Source organism: Zalophus californianus, chromosome 17 (assembly GCF_009762305.2).
Source record: "Zalophus californianus isolate mZalCal1 chromosome 17, mZalCal1.pri.v2, whole genome shotgun sequence".
In the NCBI taxonomy this organism is placed as follows: Eukaryota; Metazoa; Chordata; class Mammalia; order Carnivora; family Otariidae; genus Zalophus; species Zalophus californianus.
In genome coordinates, this window is record NC_045611.1 from 53744345 (window position 1) to 53770375 (window position 26031).

At 57.7% G+C, this 26031-nt stretch overlaps 1 protein-coding gene across 2 annotated transcripts; it reads left to right on the forward strand.

Annotated features, from left to right (window-relative positions):
- Window positions 1–1220: 1220 nt before the first annotated feature.
- On the forward strand, window positions 1221–25727 carry POLD1 (DNA polymerase delta 1, catalytic subunit). 2 transcript variants are annotated; one of them, XM_027617279.1, is made up of 27 exons: window positions 1221–1467; window positions 10349–10594; window positions 10932–11045; window positions 12781–12927; window positions 13023–13148; window positions 13219–13387; window positions 13468–13549; window positions 13628–13757; window positions 14290–14456; window positions 14768–14872; window positions 16519–16659; window positions 16747–16857; window positions 17222–17413; window positions 17599–17687; window positions 17759–17875; window positions 18078–18191; window positions 18506–18653; window positions 21107–21202; window positions 21314–21451; window positions 22348–22523; window positions 22875–23027; window positions 23169–23271; window positions 24093–24225; window positions 24319–24432; window positions 24678–24829; window positions 24915–25012; window positions 25534–25727. In XM_027617279.1, exons 2-27 carry the CDS (start codon window positions 10393–10395, stop codon window positions 25637–25639), a joined length of 3423 nt encoding a protein of 1140 aa, XP_027473080.1. In that variant the 5' UTR covers window positions 1221–1467; window positions 10349–10392; the 3' UTR covers window positions 25640–25727. The 2 variants fall into 2 exon arrangements, with proteins under 2 accessions (XP_027473080.1, XP_027473081.1); XM_027617280.1 differs by having other exon boundaries at window positions 1222–1467; window positions 24777–24829.
- Window positions 25728–26031: the final 304 nt, after the last annotated feature.

The following is a 26031-nucleotide window of genomic DNA, read 5'->3' on the forward strand; positions in this document are numbered from 1 at the left end:
CCCTGAGCCAGAGTGAGTCTAGCATATATACAGGGGATGGGCTGATAGGGTCTTTATTGACACCAGCCTCCCAAACCTTTACTAGGCTGGTGGAAGGTTCAGGGTGATGTGACTGGGCTCTGCAAGGGGGTAGGGGGGAATTGCAGGAGAGGCTGACAGCCTTGGTGTCCTCTCCGTGTGCAAGGTGAGTTGGAGCCTATTGAAGGACAAAGGGAATTTCAGTGGATGAAGGGACCAGGGCTTTCACTAGGCAAAAAATATTTGCTGAAGCCACTTGTGGGCTAGGAACTGTGCTGGCCCTTGGGGGGATGCAGATGTTATTCGTCCAACAAATATATATGGGGCGCTTACTATGTGGCAAACATAATTTTAGGCACTGGACACGTGGGAGAACAAGATAAAATCCTTGGAGGTGGCTACCAGTCAGGGCTGGCAGTGTGGGGACGGTAGGGGCCAGCTAGAGGGTGAGAGAATAGGGGCTTTAATGGGGGGGGCAGCAGGCTGCTGTGTGGGGACCTAGAGGTAGAAGTATTGTCCTGTCCTCACACAGGATATCATGACCCAGCTGGGACCTAAAGCAGTACGAGGGGGCTTGGCCCCCAAATTGAGGGAAGGGCACATGCCAAGCCTGGAAGGTGAGAGGCTCAGGTGAATTCAGAGTCCGGTCGGGTCGGGCTGTGGAATTCTTAGTTCCTCCTTCCCGTGGGCCAGGCCCTGAGCGGTCACCGCAGTGAGCTGGATTCACAGCCCTGGCTAAGGTTGAAGGGGGTGTTGCTTGGAGGGATGGGCTGGGTACTGAAAGGTATGTTTTTTAGAGCGGGTTGGGGGGGTGGGGATGGTGACGGAAGTGACTAGTTACAAGCCATCGTCCCATTGCAAGCAGTCTGCCTGGCGCCCCCAGGTATGGCCGCCCTGCGCGGAGTCTAGTTCACGGTTGGGGAAACTGAGGCCCTGAGACAGGAGGCTGACCAGACCTCCCCTCCGCGGGAAGGGCAGACGTCGGGTGGCCAGCGGGACAGCGCCCAGGAAGTCCTCCGGACGTAGCCTCCCGCAGACAGCACGTGGTCAAGCAGAGGAGTCGCGCGCGGCGCCGGCGGGCGGGGAGGCGGGGCCAGAAAGATAGGCGGCGGGCCGCCCAGCTGCGCGCGCAGATAGCAGAAATCCGCGAAGGTACCGTAAGGAGGGGGCGTGGTTTGGGAGGAGTTGCACTCAGTCAAGACGGGAAGGGGTTTGGCGAGAATTTATAGAAAATGGAAAGAGGCCACCTCCCAAGTTGGAAAGATGGGGCGTGGCCTATCCCCAGTCGAACGGAGAGGCGCGGCCCCGAGCCCCTGTGGGGCGTGGTCTCGCCCTACTTGGGCGTGAGGGGCGTGGCCCAGCTCCGCGCCCGGTGGCTCTGAGCCTGCGCGCGCCGGAGTCAGGGGTCAAGGCGGCGTAGGCTGTGGCGGGAAACGCTGTTTGAAGCGGGTGAGTAAGGGGAGTAGGGCGACTGCAGGGATTCGGCCTGACAGGGAAGGAGGATGGAGGAGCTGGGCATGGAGGCCTGAGGAAGGGGGGCGAGGGGCGAGGAGACGGGAGGGATCCCTTTGGCTCTGGGGCGCGCGGTACACGGGCAAAGGCCGGTGGTCGTGGGAGCGTGCGCCGGGTCGCGCGGGAAGATGACTGGGTCTGGGGGGGCCCTCGACGTGCGGGGGGCGCTTGTGCTGGGCGCCTGGCCCCCGGGGCGAGCTGGGGGATGCACCCTGGGGGGTCTTTGGGGCGACGGGATCCCGGACGCATTGGAGGACCGAATTGGTGCACATGGGGGCAAGGTGTCATCCTTTATTCACTAAACATTGAGTACCCTGTGCCAGGCACTGTTCTAGAAACAAAGGCTACAGCCCGAACAAGTCAGAGAAAGCCCTTGCTTGGGGAGAAGACAGAGACTAGACAAGTGATAAGTAATAATGGTAAAGCAGTACTTTCGGGGTTTGATATATTATCCGAAGTGAGATAAAACAGGGTAGCCAGCCTTTTTAGCTGGAGTGATCAAAAACCGCCCCTCTGGGGAAGTGAGGTTTGACAGAGAAGTCGGCCATGTAAAGAAAGGCCTGAATAGAGAGATCATCAAGTGCAAAGGCCCTGAGGCAGGAAGAAGTTTGGTGTGTTTGTAGCTGGAGCCAAGAAAACAGGTGACGTTGGAAGACAGGTTGCGAACCCGATCCTTATAGAGGTTGGCGTGGGGTTTGGCTTTTATTCTAGCTTCCCCAGGGGGCCATGAAAGGTTTTGAGCATCAGAGCAACAGGACCCGCCCTGCGTTTTGAAAAATTCACAGGCTGCAGAGTGAAGATGGAATTGTAGTGGGAACAAGAGTGGAAAGAGGAAGGCCAGTTAGGAGGCAAGAGGGGATAGTAGGTGGTTCAGACTGCAGTGCTATCAGTCTCAGGTTGTCTTTGGGGTTTGAGCCAGCAGGGTGAAAGGAAGAAGAGCTCAGATGGCTGGGATATGTGGTTGAGCAACAGGTTGGATGGAGAAGGCTGAGGCGGGATGGGTTTGGGGTGCCACTCTGAGGTGGCAGTGAGTGGGCAGAGTGATGTCAATTTCTCAGCTTCATAGCCCCACCCGTGCCAGGAACCTGTGGTTACCTGTCTCTCCCCCTCCTTGCTGTATGTCATCACCCAAGCCTCCCGTCCACCAGAGAGGTTCCTTACTCACTGACGGCCTTTGCAACGCTGTTCCCTTCTCCTGCAATGCTCTTTCTTCTCTTCAGTCCTTCTTTCAGTCAGCTGCTCTTATGGCAGGCCCTTTGCTGGGCACTGGGAAGCCGATGATAATTCAGTTTGGTTGGGGGGAGGACAGGAGATCTCAATCCAGAGTGCTCTGAACCAATACGAGGCAGCACTAGTCTCAGGGAGGCGAGAGAAGCGGCAGGGGCTCAGGGAAGACTTGTAGAGTTGGTGATACTCGAGAGGAGTCTAAACTGACACAACTCGAAGTGGCCTGTGTTGCAGGCACTGTGCTGAGTGATGCTGGGACCCCAACTTGAGCGAGACCCTGACCCCTATTTTTGAGGAGCTCACATTCTGAAGCAGTTCCGGGTGCAGTGGGTGCCCCCAGGGGCTGCCAAGTGTCCTGGAAGAGTTGAACTGGAGCTGAGTCTCTGTGGATGCGGAGCAGTTAAGTGGCTGGAAAAAGGGGCGATCTCATCCGGCAAACACTTCCCAAAGCCAGGCCCTGTGCTGGGCAACGTTGAGGACCCAGAGAAGCAGCAGGCCCTGCCCTGTCCTGAAGGGGTTCTGTCTGGTGAGGGAGTCAGACACAGGCCCAGATGGTCTCTGGCCTGCCACAAGGGTAGCGGGAGTCAGGGAGGCCCACAGGAGGGACAAGGCCAAAGCATGGAAAGTGTGTAGTTTCCTGGAGGGCAAGAGTGAATAGTTACTTTTGTGTGTGAGCCAGGATACAAGGGCTGAGCAAGCAGAGGAATCCATCTCCAGTCTGTGTCCCCCGCTGGACAGAGAGCAGTTCACCCGTGGAGGCCGGCAGTCTGCGATGCTGGTTAACAGTGGGGCTCTGGAATGAGCCTGCCTCTCTTTGAACCCTCCAAGCTAGCTTTGCCACCTTGGGCAGGTAGCTTCACCTCTCTGGGCCTTGGTTCTAGTCATTGTGTTGGAGGGTAACTTCTGCTTATCTTGGCAGTTTTTGTGAAGATTCTGTGAGTTCCTTCATTCTTCATTAGGTAGATGTTAATATATTGAGCACATCCTCTGCCCCAGCCCTCTTCAGGGTGCATGAGACATAGGAAACAAGACAAAATCTTGGTCACACAGAGTTTTTCATTCACATTGTGGGACGGACAGTGAACAAGATAAATAAGCAGTGGTTCTCAGAATCAAGTGGCCTTGGAATCCCTGCAGGGCTTGTTACCCCAGATTACGAGACCGCACCCCCAGAGGGTTTGATTCTGTGGGGTCTGACCCTGAGCATTCCAACAAGTTTCTACCTGAAGCTCAAGCTGCAGGTCCGGGACCATGCTTTGAGAACACTAAGAACTGATACAGTGCATCCCACAGCGATAAGTGCCATCTGGAAAAAGGCAGCAGAGAAAGGGGTTGGAGAGTATCAGCTTGGGGCAGTGGAGATTGTCCTTTTAAACAGGATTCACTGGGGGCACCTGACTGGCTCAGTCGGTGGAGCGTGCAACTCGATCTCAGGGTTGTGAATTTGAGCCCCACGTTGGGTGTAGAGATTGCTTAAAAGTCTTAAAAAAAAAAAATAAACAGGCCTCACTGAGAAGGTGACATTTGAGCGAAAACCTGAAGGAGGAGAGGGAGGAGGCCATGGGAACATCTGGGGAAGAGTATTTGGTAGGGCAGAGGGAACAGTCTGTGCAAAGGTCCTGAGGTAGGACCAAGCCTGGAATGCTTAAGGAACAGAGAGGAAACAGGTGGCTGGAGCCAAATGAACAAGAGGGAGAGGGCAGGAGATAGTGTCTAAAAAGGAAGGGGGTGATTGCACAGGGTCCTGGGGGGCCACCCTGTGGACATTGCTTCAGCTCTGCATGAGATGGGACCCAGGGGCAGGTTCTGAGTGGAGGAGGGATGGGATCATCTGACCTATTCGTACAGGATCCCTCTGGCTACTGTGTGAAGAATACACTGATGGGGGCAGGGTGGAATGAGTGATACCCTGGGGGGAGGCCCTTCATTCATTCAACAGATGGTTCTTCAGCACCTACTGTGTACCAGGCTCTGTGGCAGACTCTGGAACGGTCTGGTGACAAAACCGACCAGATCCCTGCCCGCTCTGGGCTCGTGGCTCGTCTTCCAGCAGGGGGAGATAGACCAAAAGCAATGCGCAAAAGAAAGCTGCAGACAATCTTACAGAGCCGGAGGGACCAGGCTGGGAACTGTGCAGGCGCTGGGAGGTGGTGAGACTCAGGTCTCGTAAAAGCCTATGGGATTTGCGGGTGGATCAAGCATGTGGTCTGAGGGGAAGAGAGAAGCTGGGGTGACTCCAAGGTTGGTGACCTGATGGGAGCTGCCTTTTGCTGAACTGGGGGAGACTGGGGGGGTGCAAGGAGCCGGTTTGCAGGGAGATGAGGGGCTTGGCTTTGGAGTGCGGGATGCCTAAGCAGACATCCTTATGGTGAGCAGCTGCCTCTGTCAGGCTGGGGCCCTGGGGAGCGGTCTGGGCCAGAATCAGGAGGGGAAGCCTGGTGAGCATAGAGGTGGCAGTAAAAGCGGTGGGATTGGGAGATGGGATGAGAACACCGAGGGAGGGAGCGTCCCAGAAACCAGCATCTTAGCCAGGGGCAGGGGGAGAGGGGTGTGCACCTGGCGTTCTTGTCTCTTTGCCAGTGGAGGGTCCAGAAAGGGAGAGATCACCGTGTTTCCCCAGCTGCTGTCCTGTGCCTGGGCAGCTGAGAGGACACACAGGGGCCTCTTTCCTTCTCATGCTACCTTGCCTGACTGTCCCTCCCACCACACCCGCCAGGTCCCTACCTGCAGGTCAGAACTCTTGTGTGTTTCTCTGGCTGCAGGTCAGAACTCTGTGTGTCTCTCTGGCTGCTTGCGAGGCTGGAGCGTAGATCTCCAGGCTTTTTCCTTCCTGTGAGATAAGCCACCTGTAGACACAGTGCGCATTCAGAAGTCACAAGAGGAGAGTCTGTTCCAAGTCTTCCTCCTTCTACAAAACTCTTGTATGCATGGTCAGAGCAGCACTACTCGTAATAGGCAAAAGGTGCAAACAGCCCCGATGTTCACTGACAGACGAAAGGATAAACACAACGTGATATGACCACGCGGTGAGGAAGTACTCAGGCATGAAAAGGAACGAAGCACTGACCCGTGCTGCGTCACGGGTAGACCTTGAACACATTATCCTAAGTGGAAGAAGCCAGACACCGACGGACACGTATTCTAAGATTCCACATCTAGAAAATGCCCAGAATGGGCAAATCCATAGCAACAGACAAAGTAGATTAGTGGTTGCTTTGGACTGGGAGAAGTGGGGTGGGGATGGTCTGGGGTGGGGGTGATGGCCAAGGGGTGTGGGATTTCATTTTGGGGTGATGAAAAGGTTCTAAGATTGGCCATGGTGATGGTCACACGAGCTCTGAATATACTAAAAGCCATTGAACTATACACCTGAAACGCATGGGTCATATGGTATGTGAATTCTATCTCAGTAAAACTGCCCCGTTCGGTCCCCCTTTCCCCCCCGCCCTGGGAAACCAGTGTCACCAGTTTATTACCGATTTTTCCAGAATTAGGCATTGACAACAGACATGCTTTGGGGCGCCTGGGTGGTTCAGTTGGTTAAGCATCTGCCTTTGACTCGGGTCGTGATCTTGGGGTCCTGGGATCGAGCCCCCTGTTGGGCTCCCTGCTCAGTGGGGAGTCTGCTTCTCCCTCTCCCTCTGTCCCCCCCCAAAAATAAATAAAATCTTAAAAAAATAAAAAATTAAGTTTCCTGCCCCTTCCCCCCCACCCCCTTTCAAGACATTGACATTTTCAAAGATTCCCAGCAGGTAGTTTTGCAGCCCAGTCCTTACTTTGGTTTGATTGTTTCCTAATGAAAGAATCAGGGCAAACATTTTTTTAGACTTTTTTTTTAATACAAGAAGATAACAATGTAAGTAAGTACACCATTCTACACCTCGCTTTCTCTAACTGGGTCTTTGAGAGCCCTCCACATCAGTACATAGAGCGCTTCCTCATTCCTTTATACAGCTGCATAATATTCCATGGAACAGAGTTAATTAATTTATTTAAACAGTCCCCCAGGGGAGGACATTTAGGTGGTTTCCAGTCTTTTGTGATCGCAAACAATGCTGCCGGAAATAACCTCATAAATGCAGATGTTCATATGTGATAGTATATCTGTAGCATAAACCCCTAGATGCAGAACTGTGGCCTTCCAGCTTTCATGTTTTCATTGAGGTGGAATTTACATACAGTGAAATGCACAGGTTCTCAAGTGGACAGTTGTAGGTAAGTTAAAGATTTTATTTATTTATTTGAGAGAAAGAGCATGAATGGGGGTGGGGGCGGAGGGAGAGGGAGAAGCAGACTCCCCCGCTGAGCAAGGAGCCCGACGCAGGGCTCAATCCCAGGACCCTGGGATCATGATCTGAGCTGAAGGCAGACTTTTTTTTTTTTACGATTTTATTTTATTTTTTGACAGAGCGACAGCGAGAGAGGGAACACAAGCAGGGGGAGTGGGAGAGGGAGAAGCAGGCTTCCTGCCTGCATAGCAGGGACCCTGAGGTCATGACGTGGGCCGAAGGCAGACCCTTAACTGAGCCACCCAGGCACCAGCCCCCACCCCCCCGCCACCCGAAGGCAGACTTAACTGACTGAGCCACCCATGCGCCTGAGGTTTGGTTTTTTTTTTTTTTTTTTTTAATATTTTATTCATTTGAAAGAAAGACAGCAAGAGCGAGAGAGGGAACACAAGCAGGGAGAGTGGGAGAGGGAGAAGCAGCCTTCCCACCAAACAGGGAGCCCGACGCGGGGCTTGATCCCAGGACTCCCAGGAACCCGGGATCACAACCTGAGCGAAGGCAGACGCTTAATGACTGAGCCACCCAGGCGCCCCTAGGCACCTGAGGTTAACCATTTAGTATGTTCACAGTGTTATGCATCCACTATCTCTGTCTACTTCCAGAACATTTTCATCCCCCCAAAAAGGAAACCCCATGCCCCTGAGCAATCATTCCCCGTTCCTTCGATATGTACTGTGCGTCTGGCTGTTTCCGTGCAGCATGTTTTCAAGATTCGTCCATCCTGTGTGTCACTAGCTGCCTACTCTCTAACGCTGAGGAGTATTCCAGTGGCTACCAACCCAAACATTTGCAACAACACATCCCCAGTCAGTTCAGAATTTTTCTGTGCTGTATTTGTTAAGGTCTAGGCTAAGCTGCCGTAACAGAGACCCTACAGCACAGTGGCCCAGGCAAGACAAGTGCATTTCTCCATACAACTGCCCTCAGGTAGGCAGCTCTGCCTCAGAAGGTTGTCGAGGGGCCTGGGTTCCTTCCATCTTGTAGCCCTGCATTCCCTGCAGTGTTGTCCACGTCCCGGTGGTCAAGGTTGGTCACCACCACTATATCCATGTTCCAGCCATCAAGAAGAGGGAAGAGGCTATAGAGGCAAGCTTCCTTTGAAGGCTGTCCCGGAAGTTGTACACCTCGCAGTGGTTCTTTCCATGAGATAACAATGTGATCATCCCTAGCAGTGCACCCTGGGAAATGTAGTCTTGGGTTGTGTTTCTTGTGGCAGCCGCAAGGCAAGAGGTTGGTTGCGAGAAGGATGAAGGGGTGACTGGATATGGGGTTGGGTGGGGGCAGTTATGGGATCCAGAGGTATTCACTGGAACCCAGGGCAGCTGACCTGTCCCCTCCCCACCCTCCCTCCCACCTGGGTCTGGAGTCTGCTGTAGGTTCCTATAAATCTCTCTCTAGGCCTGGATGCTGGGAGCCATGTACTTTTTAAAAACTTCTTTCTCTTTTTAAAATAATTTTAAACTATGGGAAGATCAAAAGAATAATAACTCGAAGAACACCTGTATACCCTTTACCCAGATTACGTGTTTTAACATTTCTCCCTCTGCTTTTTTTTTTTTTTTTAAACAGGTACTTCTTTCATTTCCTAAGTGCCGTGCATCGTGGTGGTACTAATTCCCCCCTCCAAGGTATCACAGAACACAGAGCAGGTTTGAAACTCCCACTAGGTTACAGATCACAATTCCAAGTGATCTTCACAGTTAATAAGGGCGTACATTTCAGAAGGCATGCTCTTTTTGTTTTATGATTTGCATGTGCTCAGGCTTTTGTTTTTCTCCTCTCTACACATACACCACCTAAAAACTTTTTTTCAAAATAGCTTGCATGTATCATGGCTATTTACCCTTAAACAGTTGAGTATGTATTTTCTTAGTATATTCTCTTACTGAACCAGAGTGAAGTTACCAACCTGAATGGGCTTAATTTAAATACAGTCTTTTGTCAAACTTACCAGAGGTTATGTACTTTCATGGCAATATATCTTGTCAAAACATACCGCAAGATAATTTTTTATATGTTGCAATTAAGAAAACATAAACAGGGGCACCTGACAGGCTTAGTCAGAAGAGCATGCAACTCTTGATCTCAGGGTCGTGAGTTCAAGCCCCACGTTAGGCATAGAGATTACTTAAATAAATAGTCAAGTTTATAAAAATAGAACAACAACAAAACATATAAATGTGTAAATTGCAGTCTCCGTTTGGTTTTTTGTGTTTGCTACCTTGGATCCTGGATGGGGGAGAGTACTATAAAAGGCATTTTTTGGAAAATGGACTCTTTGTTTATGTTGTTATTGAGTCGTTGTTAAATGTCCTGGATTTGATCATCACACTGTGCTTGTTTAAAAGAATGTCCTTAGTAGGGGGTGCCTGGGTGGCTCAGTCAGTTAAGCGTCTACCTTCAGCTCAGGTCATGATCTTGCGGTCCTGGGATCAAGCCCTGCATTGGGTTCCCCACTCAGCGGGGAGTCTGCTTGTCCCTCTCCTCTTCCTCTCCCCCTGCTCGTGCGCGCTCGCTCTCTCTTTCTTTCTCTCAAATAAATAAATAAAATCTTTAAAAAGAGAGCATGTCCTTGGGGTGCCTGGCTGGCTCAGTTGGTAGAGACTCTTGATCTCAGGGTCGTGAGTTCAAGCCCCATGTTGGGTGTGGAACGTACTTAAAAAAAAAGGAAGAGAGAGAGAATGTCCTTGCTCTTCAGCAATACATGCTAAAGTATGCAGAGGTCAAGGGGCATGTTATCTATCTGACAGGCAACTAACTCAAATGGCTTGGGAAAATAAGTAACATAATGACGTGTGCATATTACATACAGGGGACTGATGAAACCAGTGTGGCAACAAATTGATACTCGGGGAATCTGGGTGAAGGGTATGCAGTGCTGCAAATGTGAAATGATTTCAAAAGAGAAAGGGCTTCTTTTTTTGTTTTGTTTTGAAGGGAGATGGGAAGCCTCTGAAGTGTTTTGGGCTGGGAAGGGACCAGATCAGATTTGTGTTTCAGGCCTGGGCAGGTGGGGAGACGGGTGGGCAACGACATCGGAGACAGAGGTTTATGGGAAAGAAAGGGATGTGCTAAGGACCAAGTCTGTGCTGGGTGGAGGGCAAGCAGCCAGGTAAAGGGATGTGGAAGGTTTGAGCATGTGAGGAAAGGGTTAAACTGAGGCGGGAAGTGGGCTGTAATTATAGTAACTAATGATTATTCGGCATGGCAACTGTGCCAGCATCCCGTGAGCCTGCGGGTAGAGTCTTGCGACTCCTGGGAATTAAAAGGCTCACGGTCGTGGTGGGTGCATGGGGGGCCAGGAAGAAGACAGGAACCCTCCCCCAGCCCTGACTAGCCCAGCGGGATGGATGGCAAGCGGCGGCCAGGCCCGGGGCCTGGGGTGCCCCCGAAGCGCGCCCGTGGGGGCCTCTGGGATGAGGATGAGCCATGTCAGCCATCCCAGTTCGAGGAGGAGCTAGCGCTGATGGAGGAGATGGAGGCAGAACACAGGCTGCAGGAACAGGAGGAGGAGTTGCTGCAGCCGGGCCTGGACGGAGCAGCAGATGGTGAGGCCTGGAGCGGGAACCCCCTGCACCCCCACACCCGTCGTGCCTGGGAACCACGTCAGCCATGGAGCTCACCTGTAACCTCTGACCTCTGGCCCACACTGAGCCCCCACAGAGTGCTGACCTTTGACCCTGTGCCAGTATGCCACCTTTGTTGCCTGCAGCTCCCATTCTGACCTTGACCCCCTAATCTCTCCTGAGTTACCTGCCGGATCCAGAGCACCACGTCCACCTGACTTTCCTTTCACACATCAGATGCCACCTGAGAGGTCATGGGCTGGGCTGGGCGGACCACGACTCCCATGTAGCCTGCTTGTCTCCCCTCCCCCCAACCCAGGGCAGTTCTCCCCAACGGCCACAGATGCCCGCTGGCTGCGGCCCACCCCGCCCCCCCTGGACCCCCAGACGGAGCCCCTCATCTTCCAGCAGTTGGAGATCGACCATTACGTGGGTGAGCGTGGTGGACAGAGGCCTGGTGGGTGGGAGGAGGGGCCCTGGGCTTTGAGGGAGGAGATGGACACAGTGCCCATGCGGGTGGCCAGGGCTGTGGGTGCCCAGAGGGGCAGGAAGAGGGGAAGGGGGCACGGTGTCCCACAGGGCTTTTTGGAGGTGGGGAGTGTCTCCCAATTGAGGCCTGAAGGTAAGAGCTGGCTCCTTGCTGAGGGGACACGCGTGTGGTTTGATGTCCATCCGTCCATCTGTCCATCCAGTGTCAGGAGCACAGCATCTGCATTGAGCCGGGCCCTGTTTCAGTCAGACCAGGTCCCTGCTCTTCGAGGCTCACCTTCTGAAAGGATAGGCAAAATAAAAAAGGAAATGGAACCTCAGGTGCCGATAAGGGTTATGGAAGGACCTAAAGTAGGGCAGAGGTGCCAGACTGCGCATGTCGGAGGTCTGAGGAGACCTCTCTGAGGAGGCACCAAGGAGCCATGGGGCGGTCTGGAAGAGGGATTCCGGACAGAGGGTCCTGAGGAGGGAGAGGTCTGGAATGTTCAAGGAACAGCCAGGAGCCCAGGGCGGTGGGAGCAGGGGGCGAAGACGGGGGTAGGGGCAGCACGTGCGACCCTGTCTGCCCAGGCAAGGACCTGGGGGCTCCATTCTGTGCGGGCTGGAAAGCCTTTGGCGCTGGAGAGACCCAGGCCAACTCGCAGGTTAGAAGGCTCCCCTCTAAGAGAGTGAAGAGACAAGCTCCAGGCAGGGAGGAAACATTCACAGTCCACATATCTGACGCAAAACCAGTACTGCGAATATGTAAAGAACGTTCAGATCTAAACAGTCCAGTCTGGGAGGGGGCAGAACACTTGAACAGTTCACTCGAGGATGCGCAGTGGCAAATCAGCCCTGGAGGTGACGCTCCGTGTCACTGGCTGTCGGGACAATGCACATGGCAGCCACGGTGAGACACAACACACTCCTATCAGAAGAGCTAACACGTGCACGCACACCGAGGACACCAGTGCTGATGAGGATGCAGAGCAACTGGAACGCTTGCTCGTGCCCTCCCGGTGGGAACGCTTTGGGTTGCAGCCCCTCTGGGAAACAGCCTGGAAGTTTCTTAGAGTTCAGCCTACCCTTCCCACCACCACCACCCCCAGCTTTATTGAGATACAAGAGTTAAATCTACTCTTTTCATAGGACCAGGCAGTTCCCTGCCTTGATACTTCCCCTAGGGTTCCTCTGACAGGAGCCAGCAGGCCGTGTAGTGTCCATTGTTCTATGGACAGTCTCAAAAAGACAGAAGTAAATGACCAAGAGCAGACGGACCACCAGTGCCCGGGCTTGTGGTGGGAGGGGGTGTGGTGACAAAAGCACGTCTCTCAGGAGCTGTTTAGAGTGACAGACCTGTCTTGCACCCCGATTTTGGTGGTGGTCACACGAATCTGTATGTGTGTTAAAGCTCATAACACCGTACACACAAAGTCGGTGTTATTTTCTAAAAGAAAATATTTTTTTGCAAAAAAAGGCAGGGGCCTCCTGCTAGCTCTACAGTGGCAAACAGACTGTAGGGGGACAAAGATGGAAACGGAGGCCAGTGGGGAGGCGGTCAAGGTGGAGTGAACAGCAGGCAGATGCACCCCAAACTGCAGGAATTAGGGGGCTGTGTTCCCAGCCCAGGAGGAGCCTGGGGAGCAAGGCTTTAAGGAGTCTGAAGGGGTCACTCCTGCCTTATCCCGTCACACCCCCAGGCCCAGCACAGCCCCTGCCTGGAGCACCCCCACCATCCCCCGGCTCCGTGCCCGTGCTCCGTGCCTTTGGAGTCACCGACGAGGGCGTGTCGGTCTGCTGCCACATCCACGGCTTTGCGCCCTACTTCTATACCCCAGCACCCCCTGGTGAGTGGCCCTCACCCTCGAGACCCACTCCCGCCCCCGCCCCTCTGGAGGCCCCCCCCCTCCCCCCGTGCTTCTGACCAGCTCTCCCATACCAGGTTTTGGGCCTGAGCACCTGGGTGACCTGCAGCGGGAGCTGAATGCTGCCATCAGCAGGGACCAGCGCGGAGGGAAAGAGCTTGCGGGGCCGGCGGTGCTGTCTGTGGAGCTGTGCTCCCGGGAGAGTGAGTGCCGCCCCGGGGGCCAAGCGGGTACGGGTCCGTCTGGGCCGGTGCCAGCCTCATCTGTCCACAGGCATGTTCGGGTACCATGGGCACGGCCCCTCCCCGTTTCTGCGCATCACCCTGGCGCTGCCACGCCTCATGGCCCCCGCCCGCCGCCTCCTGGAGCAGGGCATCCGTGTGGCAGGCCTGGGCACCCCCAGCTTCGCGCCCTATGAGGCCAACGTCGACTTTGAGATCCGGTACAGCCCCTGCCTCTCTTCAGCCTCCATCCCCACCGCCCCCAGCCAGCTTCCACCTACTGGTCCTCGTCTCCCTCCAGGTTCATGGTGGACACAGACATCGTCGGCTGCAACTGGTTGGAACTCCCAGCAGAGAGATACGTGCTGAGGCTGGAGGGGAAGGTATGGGGCTCCCCAGGGGCGAAGGGGGGGAGCACAGAGCCGGGACCCTGCAGCCACTGACAGTCCCCATCCCTACAGGCCACGCTGTGTCAGCTGGAGGTGGACGTGCTGTGGTCTGACATAGTCAGTCACCCGCCAGAAGGGCAATGGCAGCGAATCGCACCCCTCCGCGTGCTCAGCTTTGACATCGAGTGTGCTGGCCGCAAAGGTCTGTCTCCGGGACCAGGAGCTCCTCCTGCCCTCCCTTTAGATATTGGTGACATGCCGGTCTTGCCCCAGGAGCCCCCATACTTCTTGAGCTCACTCTTGGGAAGAAGGGAGTGAACATGCAAATGGATAGGTCATCATAAGATTCTCCATCGAAGGCGGATGGTGGTGGACAGTGACAGGGCAGCTCAGACAGGTGGGCAGGGAAGGCTTCGGGTGATGAGGCAAGCCTTGTGAAGAGGGATGAGCAGACACACACACACAGACACACAGACACACACACACCCTCTGCAGAAAATAGCAAGCACAAAGGCCCTGGGGCGGGGCCATCCCAGTCTGTGAGGGACAGGGAGAGGGCCAGAAGATGATGGCATAGGGGAACGAGGGTGGGTTGTGCAGGGTCTGCAGGCAGTGGGGGTAGAGAAGAGTAGACAGGCTGGGGAGATTTGGAGGTGCAGCCACCCTGATGTGTCATGAAGGAAAAGGAGGAGTCTCGTCCCCTGCGTCCATCCCCCATCTTCTTCCCTGCGCAGGCATCTTCCCTGAACCTGAGCGGGACCCTGTGATCCAGATCTGCTCACTGGGCCTGCGCTGGGGTGAGCCGGAGCCCTTCCTGCGCCTGGCGCTCACCCTACGGCCCTGCGCCCCTATCCTGGGTGCCAAAGTGCAGAGCTACGAGCGGGAGGAGGAACTGCTCCAGGTGGCCCTTGCTTCATTTCCCCTCGTTTCCTCAGAACTCCCCACCCAGCCTCCGCATCCCAGGCTCAAGGCCTCTGGACGCTGAGACACCCAGTCCACGGGTTCGGATCCCTTTGCTTTGCAGGGGTGAACATTTCCCCTCTGGGTTCTGTGTTATTTTCAGAAGCACCTGCTCAGTCTTTCTCCAGTGGGCAGAAGGGCTCTAGGGTTGCTCTGGGGGGCTTCTGGAATGTTCCAGGAGTGGGGAGGACCCAGGCCAGGGGGACAATCAGGATGACAAACCGGGGTGACCTGGTGTGCTCCCGCCCCCAGGCATGGTCAACCTTCATTCGCACCATGGACCCTGACGTGATCACCGGCTACAACATTCAGAACTTTGACCTTCCATACCTCATCTCCCGGGCCCAGACTCTCAAGGTAGGGCAGGCAGGCGGGGGAGGCTTGCCTTCAAAAGCCCCACTGGGGGCTCAAGGGGTGGGCGGCCACCCTGCTCCTCCTCGCTGCCTTCTCCCTTGTGGCTCTGTCCCCTGCGGTGGTCTGTCTTGCTGTGTACCTGCAGCCCACCGCCCCCCAGTGGCTCCAGGGACATCGCTGAAAACAGCCCTGGCCCCATCCCTGCCCTGCTCCAAGTCCAGAAGGTTATCGTGGTCTTTGCAGAGGCAAGGCGGGCATTTATGGTTAAGGAAAGGCTTGTGTGTTTGAGGGGCAGACTGAGCGTGCCCAGGTATAGCGTCTTATCTTCTAGACTTTAAAATACGTTAGTAAAAAAAATAAGGAAAAGGGGAGGGTGTTCCTCGAAGCGTGTGGCAATGCCTTGAGGTGTGTTGAATCTGGGGGTGACTGTGTGGGGTGCATTCGTTTGCTAGGGCTGCCAGAACCCAGGACTGCAGACTTGTGTCATCTCAAGCCCAAGATCAGAGCCTCACAGAGCTGGTTCCTTCTGAGGCCTCTCCTAGCTTCTGGTTGTCTCAGACATTCCTGGGGTGTGGAAGGCCATCTCCCTAATTCTTCAGCTTGCCTTCCCGCTACGTGTGTCTCTGCTCAAATCTCCCCTTTTTCTTTTTTTCCCCGCTTTTTCTAAGGACGCGGTTGTAGGGGATCAGGGCCCACGCTGGTGGCCTCGTCTTAGCTCGATCACCTGTAAAGACCCTATTTCTGAATGAGGTGACACTCTGAGGCGTTGGCAAGTTAGGCCTTCATCAACATCTTTGGGGGGGGGGGCGGCGAGGAGACAGTTTAGCTCACAACGGGGGTTATATTATATCATTCCTTCCTTTTCCTTATGTTTGGCCTGTTTTGTAATGAAAAATAAAAATCACGTTTGGGACGCCCGGCTGGCTCAGTCACTAGAGTGTGCGGCTCTTGATCTCAGGGTCGTGGGCATGGAACCGACTTAAATCAAATCGAATGCTATAAAAAAAAAAAAAAATCACGTTTACGGCCCCCAATGGCGCCAGGAAGCAGTCCATCCCTGTCCGTCCGGCGTTTATACACGGGGTACTGCTCCTCTCCCCTCTGCCCCCTTACCTGCTAGTCCACCCGCTCAGGCCTCGCCTCTCCCCGGGCCCTCCCGCCTTCCCTCCCGGTACCACTCTCTCCTGACCTCAGGCCTAGCTCTCCGTGCTGCCCCCCTGCTGTGCTCCCACCCAGCTCTCCCCCAGGTCCCCCAGCCCACGCACACACCCCCCGCACTGAGCTCAGCCTCGTCCCCAGCTCCGCTCCTCCTCCAGCTGCCCATCTGAGGGCGGCTCCCCAGCCACTGGGCACCATCCTTAGCCTCTCAGCCCCGTGGCCATCAGGCCTCTGACTCTCCCCGTTCCGGCCTCCTGTCTCTCGCCTCCAGTCCACGCCTCCCCGGCCCCAGAGGGTTCTTCTGCATCAGAACTGCCCCTGCTTCCGGCCACCCAGCCCTGGGTTCCCTGCAGGAAGAGCGCGGCATCCCGGGTGGCGTCGTTGGCCCTTCCGGTCTCCATTCCTCTGGCGTGGCCCTGGGCCGGGGGCAGGTCCCCAGATCTGGCCGCTCCCCACCACAGCTCCGCCCTGCCCGCGGGCTTTGCCTTCAGGTACATACATTTCCCTTCCTGGGCCGCGTGTCTGGCCTCCGCTCCAACATCCGGGATTCGTCCTTCCAGTCCAAGCAGACGGGCCGGCGGGACAGCAAGGTGGTCAGCATGGTGGGCCGCGTGCAGATGGACATGCTGCAGGTATGCGGGCCGGGCCGGGCCGGGCGGGGGCCCACGTCGCAGGGCTGCTGCCGGGGCCCCGGGCCCACCCTGCGCCCCCTGCCTCAGGTGCTGCTGCGGGAGTACAAGCTCCGCTCCTACACGCTCAACGCCGTGAGCTTCCACTTCCTGGGCGAGCAGAAGGAGGACGTGCAGCACAGCATCATCACCGACCTGCAGGTGCCTGGCTGCCGGCCTGTGACCTCTGACCCCTCCTTCCACCTGCTCTGGCCTCAGCCTCTCCCGCCTTCCTGACCGGGGGCTTCAGCCTCCCAGCTCTTCTCCCGGCTTTCACCTTGACCTCTTGCTTTTGATTTGTGACCTCACCCTGCAGGTGTGACTCCCCATTCCTGCCCACTCACTTGACCTCTGGCGCTGCGACCTTTATTCCGCTCTCCTGCCCGCCCCCTCTAGGCCACACTCGCCCTTCAGATGGCGCCCTCCTCGCTCAGACCCTGTCAACTTCCTCAGCTCCCCCCTGCCCGCTCCGCACCCAGACCCTCGCCCTCTCCCTGACCCTGATGCCGTCCGTGCGTGTCCCCAGAATGGGAATGACCAGACGCGCCGCCGGCTGGCTGTGTACTGCCTCAAGGACGCCTTCCTGCCCCTGCGGCTGCTGGAGCGGCTCATGGTGCTGGTGAACGCCATGGAGATGGCGCGTGTCACTGGCGTGCCCCTCGGCTACCTGCTCAGCCGGGGCCAGCAGGTCAAGGTCGTGTCCCAGCTGCTGCGGCAGGTCAGTGGGCGGAGCCGAGGGTGGGCCCGGTGACAACACCCCCAGCAAGTCCCACTCCTGGCCTCTGGTCACTCGTTGTGGCTCCTGGGCCATGACACCTGGATGCCCTTCCCTGCTCCTCCTCCTCCCTCTTCCGGTCTGCCCTGCCCATTCCTGCCTCCACTTACCGACTTCTGCCCTCACAGGCCATGCGCGAGGGACTGCTGATGCCCGTGGTAAAGACGGAGGGCGGCGAGGACTACACGGGAGCCACAGTCATCGAGCCCCTCAAAGGGTGAGGCCCGTGGCTAGGGGGTGGGGGGGTGGCTTGGGATTCCCGGGCCTGATTCCTCCACACCCTCCCAGGTACTACGATGTGCCCATCACCACCCTGGACTTCTCCTCTCTGTACCCGTCCATCATGATGGCCCACAATCTGTGCTACACCACGCTTCTGCGGCCCGGGGCTGCCCAGAAACTAGGGTATGGCCCCTTCTTCATCCTGTGCACCCTAGGACTGCCTGGGGGCCGGCTCTAGTCAGGGCAGGGCCGGGGGCCGAGAAATAGTGGGGAGGGGAGTGGAGGGGAGACTCAAGAGGTGGGGAGAGCCTGAAGGGTCTGGAGGAGGAAGAGATGGGGAAGCCAGGTTCACACCCTCCCCCCTCCCCCACATCCTCCGACCCAGCCTGACTGAGGATCAGTTCATCAAGACACCCACAGGGGATGAGTTTGTGAAGACTTCAGTGCGGAAAGGGCTGCTGCCCCAGATCCTGGAGAACCTGCTCAGCGCCCGGAAGAGGTGGGTTCTTGAGCATCACACCCACCCCTGCTCAAACTTGCTGAGGCTCCTCGTCAGTCCCTGTCCCTTGTGGGTCACCCAGGATTGCTAGGCCACACTTGACTGCAGCCGTGTGTGACTTAGAACAAGACGCCCCTCCAGACTGCTCCCATTTGCCCCCTCTGCTGGGCGCCTCTGTGCAGTGCACAGCCTGCACAACAGTACACAGCACCCATTTCTAGAAAGGCACCCTAACCGGTGCCCAGCCCTGGCCTCTCATCTCTCCCTGAGATCTGGGGCACTGTGTCAGTGGCCTTGGCTTCCTGTCCTTCCAGGGCCAAGGCTGAGCTGGCCAAGGAGACAGACCCCCTGCGTCGGCAGGTCTTGGACGGGCGGCAGCTGGCACTGAAAGTGAGCGCCAACTCTGTCTATGGCTTCACTGGTGCCCAGGTGGGCAAGCTGCCTTGCCTGGAGATCTCTCAGGTGAGTGCTCGGTTTCCACAGTAGGCAAGGGGGAGCAGACAGGCCCCTCCCTAGGAGAACCAGGTCTCCGTGTGGTAGAGGTCACGTTGCCCCAACTTGCTGAACATCCTCTGTGGGTCCAGCAGGTGGCAAAACGGATGAGGGCTTCTGCCCTCCTGCAGCGTGCAGCCTCGTGGGTACACAGATGGTGACAGCAGTAAATGCGTTTGGAAGGCAGTTGGTGCTGAGGGCTCGGCAGGCAGATGACGCGGGGCGGGGTGGGGGAGTGGTGGGGAGAGCAGAGGCTTTGTTCATTGCTCATTCATTCCGTTTGTCATAGTCGATCTGGCAGACCCCACCCACCTGTTCCCCTGGTCGGGGTGGGGATGCAGAGGGCCAGTTCCCTCCCGCCTGATGGGAGAACAGGGCTGTGTCTCTGCTCGTGGGGGCTGGGCCAGTGCTGGGGGCCAAGCAGTAACACAGCTGGGCTCTGACACTTGATTTGCTGTGTGTGCTCCAGCGCTGAAGGAGCTGGTGTGAAGGTGCTTCTCCCCGCCCCGGGTGTGAAGGTGCTTGGAAGGTGCTTGGTCAGTGCTCTGCTCTGAGAGCCCGCCGCCTCCCTCCCTGCCCCGTAGGAGTGTCTCAGGCCTCTTTCCCAGAGGCAGCTCTATCTGGGTCTGAGGTTCTGCCAAGCTGGGATCAGCACCTTGGCTCATGGCCTTAGAAAGGTCTTCCTGTCCAGCCCTTTTCCCTGGGGTTTGGGTCTCGGCACATTCCAAACTTGGTTGCTCCCAGCCATGGGAAGCTCCCTCTGTATCTGGCACTATGTCAGTCCTCAGGTGGCTCTGGGTGGAAGACTTGGAAGAATTGCCGGTGACTGGGCTTTTTGGTGGGAGAGGCCTGTGTACACACCCACCCACCTTCAGTCCCAGGGCCCCCAAGATCACCCTCCCATCCAGTGATCCACTAGAAGGACTGGAGGAACTCAGAAAAGCCATCACACTCGTGATTATGACCTAATACAGTTAAAGGATAGAGATTAAAATCAGCCAAGGGCAAAGGCACGGAGCTTCTAATTGTCTCTCCCAGTGGAGTCATGCAGACAGTGCTCATTCCTCCCGGCATCGATGTGTGACAACGTGCACAGAGTGCTTCCCACTAGGGAAGCTCACTGGAGCCTCTGTGTCCCGGGTTTTTATTGGGGTCAATCACGTAGGCACAGAGCATCTGTGTGACTGACCTTCGTTACTTGGTCTCCGGCCCTTGCAGACAGAGGTCAGGCTGATACCGTGGCCCAAGGCCTCAGTGTGAGTCATGTTGTTAGTATAGTCTAAGGTCCTAGGTGAACAAAGACACTCTCTTAGGACGTTCCAAGGGCTTAGAGGTTCCCTCTAAAAGCCAGGTCTCTCTTTGGGCAAGGTTCATCCCGTAGTGCATCCCACCGAAACTGCTGTCATTGGCCTTTCATAGTTCCTCGGGGCATCCCCAGCCTCCTTGGTGGAAAGAGGTGGGTGTTTGGCTGTCAGACTCCAGCCCCTGAGCAGAGGCCAGACCAGGCGGGTTTGGCTTTTCTTCCCCTGGAGCTCCCTCATCAGGGCTACTGCTTCCTCATTTTGTCTGTCTTTTCCTTCTCCACCCTTCCCTCTGTCCCTCTGTCATGTCTGTTTCTTAGCCTCCTTTCTTAGTGCCGTCTCTCAGGCTTATAGGGGCAGGGAGACGGAATAAAAAACCAAAACAAAAACCACAGAATCATTCCAGGAAAAGATGAAGGAAAGAAGAAGGGACACAGAACAGGTGAAACAAACAGAAGGCAGATAGTAAAGTGGTAGATTTAAGCCCAGATATGATCAATAATTACACTAAATGTAAGTCACCTAAATAGATAGAGCTGCCTCTAGTTAAAAGACAGAGATCTTCTGACTGTGTCCAAACAAACCAAAACAGAAGAGTCACACTCATTTCTCCTTGGTGTGTGCCCCCTGGCCCCCCACTGCCCCAGCTTCAGTTTCCTGTAAAGTAAGACTGTTGGAAAGTTTCTCCATGAGGCTAGCACAACTCTCGACCCTGGGGGGCATTTAACAGTGTGTAGGGTCATTTCCAGTTGCCCAAGGATGTGGGGGTGGCACCGCTGGCTTCCAGGGAGGGGGCCGGGAGTGCTGGTGGTCCTGCACCACGGAGAGCTGCCTGCAGGATCGCCACATGTCACGGCACCTCTGTGGAGGGAAACGGGGTGCCGATGGCCTCTTCTGGCCTTGGCCTTGCCAACATGCCTTTTTTTGCAGTCATTCCTCTTCTGTACCCAGAGCTCTGGGCCAGGGAGCAGCTTAGTAGCCCCATTTTGTAGATTCGGAAATCAAGGCCCAGAGGGGCGGAGTCACTCACCCAAACCCCCAGGAGGTCACGGGTGGCACCCTGAGCCCGTGTTCACTGTAGATGGCTCCTGGGCCCTCACTGCCTGGTTCTCTCCCTGACAGAGCGTCACTGGGTTCGGGCGCCAGATGATTGAGAAAACAAAGCAGCTGGTGGAGTCCAAGTACACGGTGGAGAACGGTTATGGTGCCCACGCCAAGGTCAGAGGCCACCCCACCTGCTGTCCAGGGATGGGCCTGGGGCTGGTCGGGGGAGTGCAGGAGCTTGGCCCCTTCTCCCCCTGCCTCCCCGTCACACACACCCCTCCCCAGGTGGTGTATGGTGACACTGACTCCGTCATGTGCCGATTTGGTGTCTCCTCTGTGGCCGAGGCGATGGCTCTGGGGCGGGAGGCCGCGGACTGGGTGTCAGGCCACTTTCCCCCGCCTATCCGGCTGGAGTTTGAAAAGGTAAGTGGGAGCCTCCCTCGGGGCTTGGAGTGGGCAGGTGCGGGCCTTGCGGGTTTCAGAGGATCTCTGATTCTTGGTGCCTGCGAAGTTTAAGAATGCATTCACGAGAGGTTCCCCTGGTATGTCAGCATCTGGAGAACCCCAGTGTAGCTCAGGCTCTCTCCGTTTTGGGGTGCCCTGACCTGGGGACTCTGGATATCCCATTCCTTATGTTCACATGCCCCGGTTTTGAGGTATCTGGCTGCCTGGGTTCTCCTGAGTTTGAAAACCTCTAAAGCCTTGAGCTTTGCTATACAGGACAGTGTCTATCTTTGAAAACCTTGTCAGTCTTAGAGCATCTCTGGTTTTGGGTGTGGGGGCTGCCTTGGGCACTGGGGACCCTGATGGGGCAAATCCTGGATTGGGGCACCATTGGCCAGTGCTTCTTGGCGCCCAGCAGGAATCAGGCTAGGGTCTGGGGACTCATACTGCAGGTTATTCCCAAGGTTCAAACTTGGGGTCAGGTCTTGGGTATACCTGCTCACAAATTTGGAGCTTCCCAATTCTGAGAAGCCCCTACCTCAGGGCTCACTCCTGGGCCTAAGTCTCAGCTCCTTGTACCCCTGTCTGCCTCAGGTCTGTTCCAGACCCAGATTTGGGGCTCTCCAGGCTACACCCCCACGTCTGGATCTTGTGCTTTAGGACCTATCTCTAGGTTTATCCCAGTCTCTCTATTTCACATCTGAGGCCCCTGGAATGCTGAGGGTGTCCCTGGGCTCAGGCGCTGGGGTCTTAGGGTCCAGGCCCCCCAGTGTCCCAATCCCGCATTGCACAGACCAGCCCTGTGTGTCCTGTTTCTGAGGGAAGTCTCAGGCCTCTGGAAGTCTCGAGGGTCTCAGCCATGGGTCCCCCTCCAGGTCTACTTTCCCTACCTGCTCATCAGCAAGAAGCGTTATGCTGGCCTCCTCTTCTCCTCCCGGCCGGATGCTCATGACCGCATGGACTGCAAGGGCCTGGAGGCCGTGCGCCGGGACAACTGCCCCCTTGTGGCCAACCTCGTCACTGCCTCCCTGCGCCGCCTGCTCATTGACAGGTGGGTGGGACCTTACCCGACCCTACCCGACCCTACCCCCAGCCCCTCTCCCTCAGACCCAGGGGTCCAGGCCCCCAGCCTCCTCCTCCCCTGGGGACACAGGTGTCAGGCCCAGCTTGTCTTCAGTGGGGGAACGGTGGAAAGAGTGTGGGGTTGGACAACTGTGGGTCTAGGCCCCGCCTCTGCCTCCTTGCAGCCTGTGGCCTGGCCCCGTCCCTCCCCGCCTTGGGCCTCAGCCCCCAGAGCACATCCTGGCCCCCCAGGCTCAGGGGTGGTGGAGGTACCAGCCCGGCCCGCGGCAGCCACTGGTGACACACACACATTCCCCCCCCCCAACCCTGGTCCCTGCAGAGATCCCGCAGGTGCTGTGGCCCACGCGCAGGACGTCATCTCCGACTTGCTGTGTAACCGCATTGACATCTCCCAGCTGGTCATCACCAAGGAGCTGACCCGCGCGGCCGCTGACTACGCCGGCAAGCAGGCCCATGTGGAACTGGCCGAGAGGTCCGCCCGGCACGGTGGGGGGTGCAGGGCCGCCCAGAAATAGCCCCTCTCCTGCCAGCTGGGCGCCGCTTCCTATGCCCCCCGCCCGCCCCTGTCGTCCCACCTGCCCTCACCCGCCCGGCCGCCCCGGTCTCCCCGCAGGATGAGGAAGCGGGACCCCGGGAGTGCGCCCAGCTTGGGCGACCGTGTCCCCTACGTGATCATCGGCGCTGCTAAGGGCGTGGCTGCCTACATGAAGTCCGAGGTCAGGCCCACCTGGGCTGCCAGCTCCCCTCAGCTCTCACTTCTGCTTTCCAAGCCTGGCGGGTTGGGGGGGGGTGTTTCCCTCTGTGGGCCCCACAGGGCCCTGAGAACCGCCCCTATCACACCCCTGGGAGTTGGCTCATGATGCCTTTCTCCCAGGCCTCCTGTGCCCTCTGGAGGCCCCCCCCATTATTCTGACCCCTCCTTCACTCCCCCTACAGAGGACCCAGCCTCACCGTGCACAGTGGCTCTAACCGTCTCTGTTTCTGTGTCTCTCTCTCTCCTTGGTCCTTGCTCTCCAACCCATAATTCTCTAGGATTCATGTCCTCCCCCATTCCACCCTGATGGGCCAGTGACCTCTGACCCCCATGACCCCTTCCTCAGTCGCCAGTTCCGGTCCCGCCCCCTCATATCTTGGCTTCTAGCCTTCACCCGCCTCACCCCCCCCCCCGCTACTGTCCACCTTCACACCCCCCAGCAGTGACCTCTGACCTTTGCTTGGTCGCTCAACCAACTGAGCCACCCAGGCGCCCTCTGACCTTTGCTTGGTAACCTGAGGACCGCCACCCATGGATCACAGCTCATGGCCAGGGACCCCTCATGGTCTCTGACACCATCCCAGACCCAGGCCCGCCATTGATGCTACACCCCGCAGGGCGGCACCTGTGCCCGGTGACTGCCCCACACCGCTGCCCACAGGTCACGACTGGGAGCCCCACCCCAGCGGCTCCCAGTGCCCTTCGCCACGCAGCCTGCTGTTGACCACAGCCCCGGGCCCCCTGACCCCTGGGTGTGACCCCTCCCGGCCGCTGTGTTTGCAGGACCCCCTGTTTGTGCTGGAGCACAGCCTGCCCATCGACACGCAGTACTACTTGGAGCAGCAGCTTGCCAAGCCGCTCCTGCGCATCTTCGAGCCCATCCTGGGCGAGGGCCGCGCCGAGGCTGTGCTGCTGAGTACTCCGGGGGAAACGCCTGGAGCGGGATGGGGGGCACGGGGGGGGCGGGGGCACGGAGAGCCCCAGGCCCACTGCCTGCTCTCACCTGCAGGGGGTGACCACACGCGCTGCAAGACTGTGCTCACGGGCAAGGTGGGCGGCCTTCTGGCCTTTGCCAAACGCCACAGCTGCTGCATCGGCTGCCGCACGGTCCTCGGTCACCAGGGTGAGCGCCGGGCCCTGGCCCTGGGCCCCCACCCCCCACCCTCCACCGGGCTCCTCCATCGCTGAGGTTCCCGGCCCCCGCCCTACGAGCTGGCAGTGCCACCTGGATGGGCCCTGGCCCCTGGGTGGGGGCTCCCATTTCCAGGCACCCCCTCGAGGGTCCTGGGCCCCCCGCCCCGGGAGTTCCCCGGGGAGTTTTCTCCCACACACTTGCTCCCTTGTTCTCTTGTCTCCGGGGACTTTCAGAAGCCGGGATGGGCAGCGGGTGGGGAAGGAGCAGGGATAGGGCAGCCCGGGCCCTGGCCGGGCCCCAGCTCCCCTGTGCCGCCCCGCCCCCTCTGCCAGGAGCCGTGTGCAAGTTCTGCCGGCCTCGGGAGTCCGAGCTGTATCAGAAGGAGGTGAGGGGCGGGGCGGCAAGGGGAGGGAGGGTGACGGGGGGGGGGGGGGGGCGGCCGGGGCTACCTTCAGCCCTCTTGCCCCCAGGTGTCCCACCTGAACGCCCTGGAGGAGCGCTTCTCACGCCTCTGGACCCAGTGCCAGCGCTGTCAGGGCAGCCTGCACGAGGATGTCATCTGCACCAGGTACGCGGGGGCCCGCCTGCCACCCACCCTCCCAGCTCCCGGGCCTGGGCACCAGAGCCCTGACCTGAAGGCCCTGGGGGGCGCACTGGCTGACTTTCTGGGTGTCCCAGCCTTGCTGCGGGGAGGGCTCGCTCCGGGGGCCAGCACCTGCCCAGGAAATGACCGCGGTTCTCTCTCTCCTGCTCTTGCACACACATGCACACATGTACACACGCACGCACGCACGCGCACCTCGGCCCTGGCCCCCTCCCCCAGGCCGGGCCAGGCTTTCCCCAGGGAACAGGTGGGCGGGGCTGGTTCCCACGCCAGGTGACAGGTGATATACGGCTGGTGGAGCCCAGCGCCTCCGCGGGTACCCGCTGTTAACAGCTCCCCCCATGCCCGCTGAGCAAACAGTCTGCCCCTGGAGGGGGGGTTGGGTGGGCAGCAGGCGGGGGCCAAAGTCCTGGGAACGGCCCCGGCCCCATCACCGGGCCGGGCAGCGCCCCAGCCCTGACCCTGACCCCCCACCCTGCCCCCAGCCGGGACTGCCCCATCTTCTACATGCGCAAGAAGGTGCGGAAGGACCTAGAAGACCAGGAGCAGCTTCTGAGGCGCTTTGGCCCTCCCGGCCCTGAGGCCTGGTGACCTCTGACCAGGGCAGGCGTCTCACCAGGGCTGGGGGGTGGGGGGGCAGTATTGGCAGAGAATTAATAAAGTTCAGGCCTTTTGTTTCCTGGTGCCTTGTGGTCTTTGGTGGGTGGGGTCCGCTGTCATGAACCCTGGCCCGGGTGGGTCATCTCCACTCATTGGGGTCCCCTGACCCCCAGGAAACCCCCGCTGACTTCCTCACCTTCCCTCCAAGACCCCTGGGCTCCCAGCACTGCTGCCAGCCCCATGAAAGCCATGCCTGCCTCAGTCTCCCACTGTGACCCTCCCTCAAGGCCCTGAGTGAACGTCTAACCACACATCCTCCTCTGCCTGGACCGCCCCGCCCTCCAGGTGCTGACCTGTTTCCTCCAGGCCTGGGGCAGCCCCTC

What these genes read in the sequence shown, in the direction of transcription:
- POLD1 (XM_027617279.1), top strand. Translation starts at nt 10,393, where the DNA reads ATGGATGGCAAGCGGCGGCCAGGCCCGGGGCCTGGGGTGCCCCCGAAG. An exon ending in GGAGCTGTGCTCCCGGGAGA is followed by an intron (nt 13,149 to 13,218) that starts GTGAGTGCCGCC and finishes ATCTGTCCACAG; the next exon opens with GCATGTTCGGGTACCATGGG. An exon ending in AACGTCGACTTTGAGATCCG is followed by an intron (nt 13,388 to 13,467) that starts GTACAGCCCCTG and finishes GTCTCCCTCCAG; the next exon opens with GTTCATGGTGGACACAGACA.